This window comes from Dromaius novaehollandiae, chromosome 3, assembly GCF_036370855.1.
Source record: "Dromaius novaehollandiae isolate bDroNov1 chromosome 3, bDroNov1.hap1, whole genome shotgun sequence".
NCBI classification, from domain to species: Eukaryota; Metazoa; Chordata; class Aves; order Casuariiformes; family Dromaiidae; genus Dromaius; species Dromaius novaehollandiae.
The window spans coordinates 55,503,629-55,516,153 of NC_088100.1; the positions used below are offsets into that span (position 1 = coordinate 55,503,629).

At 39.2% G+C, this 12,525-nt stretch overlaps 1 protein-coding gene across 2 annotated transcripts in view; it reads left to right on the plus strand.

The window, feature by feature from the left end:
- SLC35F1 (solute carrier family 35 member F1) overlaps window positions 1–12,525 on the plus strand; it is a 258,606-nt gene that overhangs the window by 207,682 nt on the left and 38,399 nt on the right. For both annotated transcript variants that reach the window (XM_064508919.1, XM_064508918.1), the window contains one exon: window positions 10,715–10,874. In XM_064508919.1, the coding sequence (XP_064364989.1) occupies window positions 10,715–10,874 (160 nt within the window). The remainder of the gene's footprint in view (window positions 1–10,714; window positions 10,875–12,525) is intronic.

The window sequence follows — 12,525 nt, forward strand, 5'->3', positions numbered from 1 at the left end:
TCCTTTTTAGACCTCTTCCACATAAAGATTACGAGAGTTCAGTTCTCCTTCCCCCAGGTCTTGAAAGAGAGAAGAGGTACAAGCTCAAATGCCATCAGGCCTTTTGCCAGGAGAGAGGAATACAGTGTCTCCTTCTCCCATAGTTGTCCTGGATTGCTTGGATTCACATGGAGTGACTCAGGAGTATCTATTGCACTTTAAATTCACTTCATGCCATAATTTGAATGAGCTTCTAAGTGTAGACAAGCCCCAAGATATGGTCAGAATGGGATGAATATGCGGTAATGCATTAAGATGTTGCATCATTGACACATTTTGTGAATTATAGCCAAACAACACTGTATTTCACTTAAAGAAGAAACATAATCCCCCATAGTTTATGGGATTATTCAGTCTCAACCAACATTGGTCAAAGTTCATAATGGCATGAAAAGAAGATTGAAGAAATGAAAAGTAAAAGATACAAAAAAATCAAGATGTTTCTAGAATCCAGTTTCTTAAGAAGCAACCAGGACCATTCTCTCCAGAGGATCTTCCTGAAGACCTCATCCTGCAGGAGCTCAATGTATAAGGCCATGAATACTCACATAGCAACAAGCATTCAAATAATTTCAGAACTGAGACTGGAAAGCCAGTGCTACCTACCACAGATCAGAACAGCTTCAACTGAAGATGTGGGAGCTATGCTGAGATATATATATATAATATATATATACACACATATCTATATATACATATATATGTAAGCTGAGAATCTAGCCCCTCATGGTAGATTCCAGCGGATTTTATCCTGGACAGAATTTGCACCAAGGCTTTTTGATGGGGAGAGAATAAGAGTTTTTTTATATTGTAGACTTGTTAGCAAATTGGTAATGGTGCTTCAGTAAATCTTGCAGGATTTTTATAGTGGTGGTGCATGGACCATTTCAGTAGGAAATCAGTTTTACAGCATATACCTTTTTCCATCACGCAAAACTAACACGCAAATGTGCTGGGCTTGTGGTGCCATTATGCAAAAAACATCAGGCTGCTCCCAGCAAAAAGCCAAAGTTTATATGTAAAAATATACCTTCATTGCGGTTGATTTGCAGATCTGCTTTCACCTCGTAACTACAAGCACTGAATAGCTTTGTTTGCAAGTAGTATTAAACTTTTAGCGCTGTCAAAATTTCTAATTTAAACCCCATCTTTTTTTTAATTAACATTATGTCATCATGTTTCAGGGAAAAGTCCAAAGACGGTGCCCTACTTTTCCACACTGTTTGACAACCAAGCTTTATCTAAGATTTCCATTAAAATTTCTTAAAGAAATTTTGGGTTGGGAAAATAGAGTTGTCTAATAAATTTTCCTACTTTGCATATCTTCAGAGTCACAGTCAGTGAAGACATACAGGCATAAATCAGAGCCAAACGTGGTGCAAAACCTTTACCTTTGGAGATGCTCAGGTACTCTGTAGTCACTGACAATGTAGAGCTCAGCTGCACCATGAGATGAAAACAAAGTACTGTACAGCCTGAAAACACAGAATTTTCTCTTTTTAAAAAATAACCTAAAAGTAAGAAAATTTACCTTACAAACTAGGTGACATAGAACAATTAGATTGAAAACCAATGCACTGTTTATGTTTCAGCCTTTAAGGTGTAAGTCAATCGCTAACGAAAAAATCCAAGATACCCTTTAGGTACTTGAAGGACAATTCAGGGGCAAGTAGCTTCAACAGCTACTAATTGCCTATTTATCTAAGATGCTGTAGATACTTATCATTCCCTAGTGTGTGCTTACTAACCTGGTGCTCAGGGCACGGTCTTGAGGTGTGGAAATTTGAGTTTGAATCCTCTCAGGTTGCTCCCTCCTTGGAAGCTTTTTTTTGCCTCTGTGTGTGTCTAGAGTGCTTCTGTATTGATGGAGCTGGTTACCTAAATACCTGTCTCAATTTTAAAATTCAAACGCAAAGTATTCCTGCATCGAAGTACCCTGAGGAACTCAATTGGTTAGATATGATCTTAGCATGCCTCAAGTACTTATAGAAAGCCTGGAGTGTTTTCCAAATTGCGAGGGTAGAACCACCTTTTACATAATGTCATAGCTGTTAAAACAGTTGCCCACAGAAAGGCGGCTTGAGTTAATTCCATCTCAACCAGAGGGGATTGAAACTGAAGCTTCCCACACCTAAGCAAATGCTCCGAATGTCAGACTAGTGAGTGAAGACTGTTCTCTACAGGGAACATTTAAAAACTAAGCGTACGCCAGGTGAAAGGCAAGGTAGTTTGTCAGTGGATGAATTCACACTTCCAAAAACATCCTTCAAGAAGTGCCAGAGTGCTGGCACTCTGGTCACAGATCAGTCACATTCAATGCTCTCAGATGTGTGGGTCCTGATTCCCAGATGGCCCAAAAGCTGCAAAATAATTTTTAGTTTCTCTGTGATACATTAATCCAGCTTGCACTAGATTTTGAAGTCTTCCTGAATGTCAGCTGTAGTAGGTGCAGACAGTGCATTATACTCTTATGTATATTAGAATGAGGTCCTGTGGACTTATTTTAAAATTATACAATTAAATTTCAGGACTGCATGTGGTAATGCTTTCCATATTATCCTAGTTGTTTTTAACACATCCCTGGTGTAGGCCTGTGGAAGGTTTAATAACTACTGAAGGCGGGTGTTTTAACTACTGTTAGAGACACCTTTTTCCACAGCAGATAAAATTAGCTCCCTCAGAGGTAATAAAAGATTCTGAAGTTCTTGTGGTTATTTAAATCTAGATATATCATTTGTTTGAAGCTTTATATTTGCACTTTGGCTTCCCTGTACTGCATTTACAGTGTACATCCTACTGACTCCATAATGTCCTCTGCAAAGCATGTTGTGGTACTAACATTTGTAATACATTTGTAATCTTTGCTTCCAGGTAGGTACTTTCTCATCATATCAAGCTGCGCCATGAGACAGACTGACCACTCTTCCACTGCCTTCTCCCTCTCCAACCCCACATTAATTAACACTCCTTTCTGCAAAGCGTTGCTCCATCCATGTGCATATTACACTGTTGCATTGCACTGTCTAGTGTTAATTGTTATCCTTTTTCTGTATCATGGCATCACTTTTAAATTCCAGACTACTGCAATGCCCTGCATAGTGGTACGGGAGAATATGCATACAGTGCCACAAAAAAAATAAAGCATTGTCAAAGAGAGAGCTATGTTTTCAAACAGTGATTTATCTAGTAATTTATTCCTTGGGCAATCAAGCCTTTGATTGGCATGATGAAAACAAAGGTAATAAAACCAGGGATTTATAGACACCAGGAGACAGACAATAAAACTACGATGCTGATGTTCGCAGCTACTCTTAGGTTGCCGTGAGCCTCAGCAGTACATCACAGTTCCAATTACCTGTGGCAGTTTTCATACCTCAACAACTGCCACCAGGAAAGAAAAGGAGTCAGCAGTAAGTGCTTATTATAGGAGTGCTGGATGGTGATAGACTTTGCTTTGTTCCTGGTCCCTGTGGACTCAATGTGCATTGAGGCAGAAGGTTTGAGATGATTTTGAAGCAAATCTGGGAGGTGAGGAACAGAGGAATTGCTGCTGATCCACCTTGTCCAGTGACCACTAATGTGAAATGTCTCAAAAGTAGAGAGAAATTCTGCTCCCTCTCTGCCTCCCTCCATCCCGTGCATGTAAGATTGACCTTAACTGCTTTGCACAGTGAGGGAATAGCAAACCAACCCCCACAAAATCCTATCTCTTTCTTAGCTCTAGGTACCCAAAGTTCATGCTTCTAATGGTAAAATTCACTCTGAGCCATACTCCATAAAAATATAAGTATGTAAAACATTTTTTGTATTACAACAGCAGAGAGTTTGGCATTCTGTGCACATTTTGCATATTCTTGAAGGCAAAATGCAAAAACAGAGGCTTTACTTGAAGAGACATCTGTGATTTTTTCTGGGCATTGCAAGGATCTAATCACTCTTTGCATAGCTTACAGCCACTGGTGACATGGAGAAGTTTCTATTAAGTAACTTTGAGAAAAAGGTTTCCAAAGCCCATATCCAGTATGTAAAAGCAAAGGAAGAAGTTAAGCAAGGGAAGGGCCATTTGAGTGGTCATTTTGTATGTACTCATCCTTCATTGTGGTATTTGAGCAGAGCTTGCATAAGCATAGATGGATTACATGTAGTCAGAGGAGTCGATGAAGAGGTGTGTTTTAAGATTCTTTTTTAATGTGTCAAGATGTGATTACTCCTGTTGGCAGAAAAGAATGTATACATGTAGACAGCTGAGGACAGAGGAACTGTGGGTTGGATGTGGCCACCACTTCGTGTTCAAAATAACCGCAAGAATTGACTGAATTCCTTTTATGAACACAGAAACCTGGAACTGTAATAATCCTCATCTCAGGTATTGGTACATGCAAGTCAGATGTAAATGAAGGTCTTTCACTAGTGAGAGTTTTGAGTGGTTTTCTATGTCTGCTGGGAAAAAGAGAGAAAATCCTGAGAACAGGGAAAAGGAAAGGATTGGAACAGTTGTAGAAACATTGGTCATGTGCCCCAAGAAAAGAAGTTAGAGCTCTTTTGGGTAGAATACTGGTTTATGAAGACTTCAAGCTGGGACGGTCTTCTGGTTTTTGTTTCTTCTGTGTCATGGAAATAAGATGTTTTTACATCATTGTAAATGAATGATATGACTAACTGATTCTTTCTCCAGTTTCCCTACTTGGGAAACCCTACTTCCTTACTTTTGGCTTGGTGAAACCGATAACAGTTTTTAAATTAATTACATGATTATATATTACATGATTACATCAAGTGATTAAGCTGTGCTGAGATAACAAATAGAAACACAACAGGACAGAAAAGTAAAACAATAATGCTCCTTTTTTTTATTTGAACTGCTTCAATTGCTTTTACTTGAATTGCTGTATTTGAATTGATGTTACCAGCATCCACACCTTCCTTGCAGAATATTTCAGGTTCAGGGTACCATAACTAGAAAGAAGATCCACTGGCAACTGTCGGCCAACACTAGGAGGTTTCACATCTCAGCTGTTTTTGTGCATGTATAACATACAGTTAAATCAACTGTGTGTGGTTTTGCGAAGGTAGTGTGAAAACTGGAATAGAAAGAGTCCTAGGATGGATGGCAAACCATTTCTTACTGTGGCTGAAAAGCAAAGTAAGTGTCAGGAGGTATGTCCCTTGCTGAATATAGCACTTGTATTGAAGTTCACATGTTGAAATTGGGTAGCCATCCTCACCTGTGCTTGACAATACAAACTTGCATGGATTTGACACTGATTTTTCTGATCTCTCTACTGTGGAGAGTAAGCTGAGTAGAGGGTGCAGCTGATTCTCTACATGATCTGCTTGAGGGCAGTGCTAATGAGAAACCCCTAATGTGAGAAAAAGGGCTTATAACTGGAAAAAAAAATCCAATGAATGTTTAAAAAGGAAGATTCAGCTCAGCTGTGCCCATTGGGACCTTGCTGACCAGCTTTTTTCCTTTTGATGTTGATACAGATCAGCAGTTCGTCCTGTGTGTTACAGACCCTTTCTCTACAGCTTGCCAGCTTTCCTTTCCAAAAACCAACAGCCTATTTTTGTTATATATATGCAGGGACATGCTGGATTTAAGAGATCAGAGATTAGATACTTATTGTTAGCAAGAGAGTATTTTATTTCTATGAGTCACAAGTATAATAAGATCAACATACTTTAACAAACAAATAAATGGAGAAAGTAAATTTCAACATTGTGTATCATCGACAGACTCAGATGTAGTAGAATCAAATAATGATCTTCAATCTCTAAAGCAACACAGCATTGTTATAATAAAAAGGAGTTGCTGTAGAACAACATGTCAGTAGGATATATATTTTTGTATCCAGCCTTCTAAAGCAACCTAATTCAGAACTGTCACTGAAGAAAACCACAGAAAAGCATGACAGAGTCAAAGAAAAGAAAGCTGTTCTTCTGCCTCTTTCTACATGGAATGCTCAAGCTGTCTGCACCATACTTGACATCAAGTTTATTATCTCTCCATAGCAAATTAGGAGATATTTGCTTTCTTTTAGTTTAGTGATATCTGGTAACTTCTGTGATTAAAATAGTGATTTTGATTAAAATCAGGTCTCATTAATTTAACATAATAGCAGGGTATATAAAGTACATTTTGAATAGCCAATTAAAAAGAGAGAAAATATAGAAGATGATTATAAGGGAAATACTGATAAATTACAGACCTTTATGTGCTATAAATGAAATCCAAGCTAAGTATAATTTATCTTTGTTATTGTACAAGCTTTATAGTCGTGAAAATGACTGTTAGGTATAATGTGTTTTCTTAATAGCTGAAATAACTAATAACAAACAAACAAAGAAAACAAGAAAGCCCTGTTAGGTAATCCATGATCTTACTACTTTTATGCATGCAATGTTTGTGCATATACCAGACAGGTTTATTTGATGTGGGGAGAGGGGGAAGGAAAGAAGGTAGAGTAAATTTAGTCCAGAAGAAATGAAATGTAAAGCAAAGCCTGAACAACAGCTAAGCAGTATACCTTAGGTTGCCAAAATGCTAATATAATAGTAAGTCAATTTATTGCTATCTGCCCCATTGTTTAATTACAGATATAAATTGAGTGTTATTTAAGAAGACATATGTAATGTCAATGAATGTTACCTGCATTTACTATTTATATCTATTGCTGCTGCAGTACTGCAAATAGAAGCTCGTGGATGAGATCTTGGACTAACAGCTCCAAAGAGGAGTTTTTTAGCTGACATTAGCATTGTTTGTGATAGGTTCTGTTTATGCTTCTCTTGTGTTAGTGCTTGAAAAAAGACACTTTCAGGTACCTAAGAGCAGAGGTATGTTTAAATATCTATGGAAGAGAAGAATTTTTAAAAACTACTTTTAAAAGATTGTTAGTAAGAGTATGCATGTTGAAGTACATGTGCTGCAAGTGTAAACAATTTTTAGAAGTGGCTATTGAAATCACACTAGCAGCCTAATATAAATCATATTCACAAGAAAATGCCCTTTTTTCTGCTTAAGTCACAGTTAAATAAGTAAAACAGCCCAGTCCTGTCCCATAATGAACATGTAGCCTCATGTCCTGTGTGTAAAGGTGGACAAGGGCTGTATTCCATATTAAGGGTTAAAAATAGCCACTGACTCACTCTGGTGATTATTAGCTGAAAGGTGACATCTTCATCTTCTTAAATCTATTCTAAAAAGCTGTTTGTGTGAGCCACCATAGGTCCTTTTAGTGCAAAATCAAATACTTGGTCCAGCGACAGTTTAAGCTCACTTATTCAACTGTGCACAGAAAAGAACTGGGATGATGCCTATGGACACGTACTGGCTTTTCAGTAGCAGCTAGTGACAAAGAGTAGAGTCGTGATAAGAAGCAGTTTCTTAAAACACCCCTTTGCTTAACTGTGGTGTAAGTCCTGCTCCGTCTTGGGCACAGCCACCTCTGAGATATAGATTAACTTTTTTGCCTTAGAACTGGTGTTGGTATGCGTATGTATACCAACATATGTAGGGGCATACATACATATGCCCATACATACATATGCCCATACATACATATGCCCATACATACATATGTGGGGGCAGAGGGTGCTCAAATGTTAGGTCCTAGTCCCAGGAAGACAGTAACAGACTGTGCAGTAGCGCTGGTCAGTGTTATTTTACTCATGTTAAGCTCTGGCCTAAGTGTAAGGGTGCTTCTTCTCCTCTTCTCCAGTGCGCAGTTAACCATATTAGTACAACCAGTATAACCTACTGGTGACTGCAGTAGTATAGACTGGAAGGGAAGCCACATGCACTGACCAGATAAAAGGTATCTCTTACTGATTACAGTTGCTATCTCTGATGTGAGCCTGGCCATCTGCCCATGTGAGCTTCTCCTCCACATTGTTTTCGTGCAAGCTACCAGGAAGTTAAGCTAGCCTGCTCAACGTTGCACTGGGAGGGAATGAGGCACAAGCATTCACACCACCAGGAATAGCTGCAAGGCACTGTGAGAAGCAACTACCTCCTAGCTGTTTGGTACCACCTTCCCTCAATCTTTAGCTGAGAATGGGTGAACTTAGCTTGTGCTAACACAGCTAATGAAGACTGTATGAACAGTGTGTACAAGCATTAGGAAATGAGCTCTGGATTGAGAGTGGAGGTGTTTAACTGTGTCAACATCCTGAAGGGTTACAATGAAGAGTGAGCTCCCACCAGACATCTTACACTTTACTGCTGTGGGTTACAGCTATGTTTGCAAAGTTAAGAGATTCACAGCACTTGAGAAACATGTGCTGTATGTTATTGGTCATAGTAGTAACCAACTGCGCTGGCTAGGTATGCCATGTCCCTTCTTCCAGTAACAGGAGAAGGCCATGTGCCATCTTGTCCCTACCTGTCACAGGACTTAATGAATATGCAAGGTCAGCCTGCCAGCTCCCACTTCCTGCCCAAGTGTTGGACTGCTACCAGCAACACAACTTCCAAAGTTTGTTCATGTAATTCATATTTTCAGGGCTGTTGTGAGACCGGGGTATCAGCCAGAAGAACTGCCCAGGCAGCTGCAGCCTGGTCTTCGAGTGACTTGACTTCTCTCTCTACCCATAACTAAGCACACAATTATGATCTGATGTGGGAGGCACTTCCCAGGAGAGATGGTGGCCGGCAAGACAGCTGCTGTTGCTGTAGCTGTCAGAACAACTCAGCCGGCCACCAAGTTACCAGCACTGTCTGGGAAAGAGTCTCTTGCGAGAGATAAAGTCACAGCAGGAAAATGTACCATCCCAACAAGCTGCACATGGTCTAACAAACAACTTCTAGTATATGCGGCATGTATTTCACAAGCATGTTTTTACAAAGAGTAGCTGCGGAGTGTTAGGCCTTTTATATTCTGTATACTTTATACATTTTTCAGAGGCAGAAGGTTTAAACAGATGTCCTATACAAATGAAGGCACTCATTATAGTTCTGCTGTCCTTTCAGCAGTTGTTCCTTTTTGTGTTCTGTCTGTAAAGGATTGTATTTTGAGGACTGCTGCAGGCCATTTTCACTGTAGAGAGGCCTGGGAATGCCTTTTAGATTATTAGCTCTCATTTTAAATGCAGAACCTGCTTTTAGCACAGACCTTTCCAATTTGTAATTTTTTTCCTCATCTGTTCTGCTGTTGTTTGGGACTGCTTGAGCCACATTAGAGCAGCACGGTCCTGCTTGTGATCCATTTCTCTTTTAAGGGCTGTTGCCACTCAGTGTGAGGGGAATCTTTGAAATGGCTGCGGTTCCACTGCATACTCTTGTTTTTCAAACAGTTTTAGGAAAATTATCTATATTCTGAAAATAGGCTTTTATATTCTTGCTGAACCCCAAATTTAGTATTTCTTACATAGGTATCTCATATATAAAGAAAATTTTCTAAGCACTGAAATTCTTGAAATCATCCAGAATTCTTTTTCTCTTCAGATAATGCCCTGAACAGACAAAGAAGTTAAAAGGAATGTGATCATTATTTGATAATACTTATTGTATTTAGTGGTAAGTCACACTGAGAGAGCAAGTAACAAATAATAGGCCCAAAGGGAAGAAAGACCAAATTGCATCATCTAAAATCAAGGTACCCACATCCATAGGAATGCATGTATTAAAATTTCCCAGGACTACAGAGAGAGTCTCCTCCATTAACAGTTGTTCTAACCATTTTCATTATACAGAAAATGCAACCATATAGCACTGGATCCTGCTGTATCAATTGACGTTGAATAGTAGGATATCCCCAAATTTTGTTACAGACTTTAGACTCTTAAATATCTTTATCCCTTTAGGAAGTGGGAATCAGGTTCCTAAATTCAGGTTTCTTTAGGTGGTTGTTACTCAGAATTTTTGTTTCCTGGTGACATAGTAGTAGTTTCTAAAATATACTTTCATTTGAAAATCTCAAGGTCCTTTCACAAATATTTAGTGTGTTTCTTTTTTTAACCATGAGTTTCTCAGTTTGTTGCTGGGTGACTCTGAAAAGACTAATTAATGATTGTTTCTCATAACACTTCCTTGAGAAAGCTTTTACCCAGGGTCTATTGGCAAGAAGACTGAGCTTTCTGCACTGCAGACAAGGCGCTTATTTATTTTTTCCTTCAAAGGCATATGGAACTATATTTTCAAAGAATTAACAGTCCCCACTGGGGACAGATTTTTCATAAGTGCTCTGCATGCAAAATCCACTTGATTTATACGGCCAGATTTTTTAAATCTGGCCAACTTGTGTATTATGAATCTTCCTGCTAATTGGACCTGAAATGACTGAATCAAAGCATATGTACAAACTGCAGGAAAACTGCCCTCAGTCTGCCCTTAATCACCTGAGGTGTGAACCAGCTGGAGAATAGTGTAGCTCTCTTTTGGCCCAGGATTCCTTCCCATGGATTTGGAATATGCATCTGAATGAAAGAGCAAGGCAGTGCTGTTGAATGTTAGCATAGAGCAATAGCTCCCACTGAATTACTGGAATGGTCATGAGCAGAATAGTCTTATAGCCTGTCTGATGAATGACATAAGCACTTGAATACATTTTCTGTCTGGTAAAAGGTGCCATTACTAGCTAAATAACCCTGCTGTCTTCTGTTGGAATCCATTCTAGACTTTTAGGGTAAATTGTTAGCAGGTTGATTTGTTGATTTTTCTTCTCTTTCTTGACAGCTCCTAGATTGTTTTGTCATCCCAGTGGTGATATTGCTATCCTGGTTCTTCTTGCTGGTACGATACAAGGCAGTGCATTTTATTGGGATTGTGGTCTGCATTCTGGGCATGGGCTGCATGGCAGGAGCAGATGTCCTTGTTGGGAGACAACAAGGAGCAGGTGAGTAAGGATGTTTTGTATGACCGAGTTCTCTTTCAGAGGAACAGTTGTCCAGAACATATCAGAAGGGGACAAAGATAAGGGAAAATTTCCAAGCAATATTGTGTCTTCATGGACCAAAAGCACTGCACCATTCAGAGTTGTTTCTTTGTCAAAGGGGACAGAGAACAAAAATAGGCCAACGTTTAGAAGTCAACACCATCCCAAATTGACTTGGTGGATGCGGTGGTTCTGCAAAACATGTCACCCACTGTGCAGGCCAGAGGACAAGCTGAATACTTGTAGTTTCATTTTGTTTTGGCTTAGCTGATTGACCATAAGCCTCAATTGCTTCATGCCCAAACTGGCTGCCCCTCTGAATCATAACCACCTCTCCCCTCCGCTGCATACTCTTACTTCTCCTCAGTTTTGCTTCTTTCTTGTACCTAACTGGGTTCACTGGTTAGATATGAAATGACACCTAACCTACATACTGACTGTACCAACTGTGTTATGCATGGTCTCAGAGTAAAGGTTTTAATTTTGCCTGCATCATTCTAGGAAAGAATCTTCTTGTGTGTAAAATGTTCTTTTTTATGTGTGGCAGCATACGAACAGCGTGTGTTTAGCTATTAATGCAGACTAGACTAGATTAGATTTCATTGATCAACTTCCTCTGTCACATTGATTTTTCTAGTGCCAACCCAAACGATGTGGGAAGGCTGGAAATTCTTTTCAAAGGTTGTCAATTAGGCACAGTTTTCATTCTTAATTAAAAGCACTGAATTGTGAGCTGAGCATAATACACTGGGATTTTAAATTCTTCACTCAGCTTTCTGAATACAAATGCAAGTGCTGTAAAAACACTATTTGTCAGGATGCTACTAAACAAAACAGGGACATTTGTGACAATGCCCACCATATCTCCCTGCCCCCTTTTTACCCTGACCTGAAGACTTACAGTTCATTTCTGTCCTCCAGAAATAGCTCTGTCCTAGCTATAAAGAAAAGAATATACCCTGTACCATGGAATCAGCTAGTGAGAGCTACATTAGGAATGACTGATATTGTTGGCACTGGGATTTCAGCCCTGGCTTCCAGAGGAAACATCCTGTGTCCCTTTAATCTAAATAACAACCTGCTAGGGTGGTGAGTATGCAGGGCAATGGACCTCAGTGGAAAGGCACACAAGGAACAGATTGAAATAGACTGACGCATTGCCATCCACCTGCAATAATTAGATATTGTTTGCCATTTCATTACTAAAGCGTGGATATAGCTGTTAGGTGAATTTATCCAGAAAAATCTGTGAACAAGCTTTGTTGACTTCTAATCCAGACCTACGCATAAAAGCTTATATACGTGGTTATTGGTAGGCAGAGAGGAGAAATAAAGCTGAGAGCCTTTCATGATGGAGACTGCAGCTTTCTGAAGTGTCAGAATGGTGTAAGAAAGATGCAAGCATATATTTCTATTTCTAATTACCACATCCTCTTTAGGGGAGTAAAATACATGAGCTGGTTTGATTTACCTGAATGGGTCAAACTATGCATTAAAAATCTGCAAATCAAAAATAAATATTGCCAGCAAAAGAAAAGATTTCATTAAACTCTTCATTAAAGAGTTACAGCACTTACCGCATTATTTCACAAAGGAGCAAAGGAGAGCAATG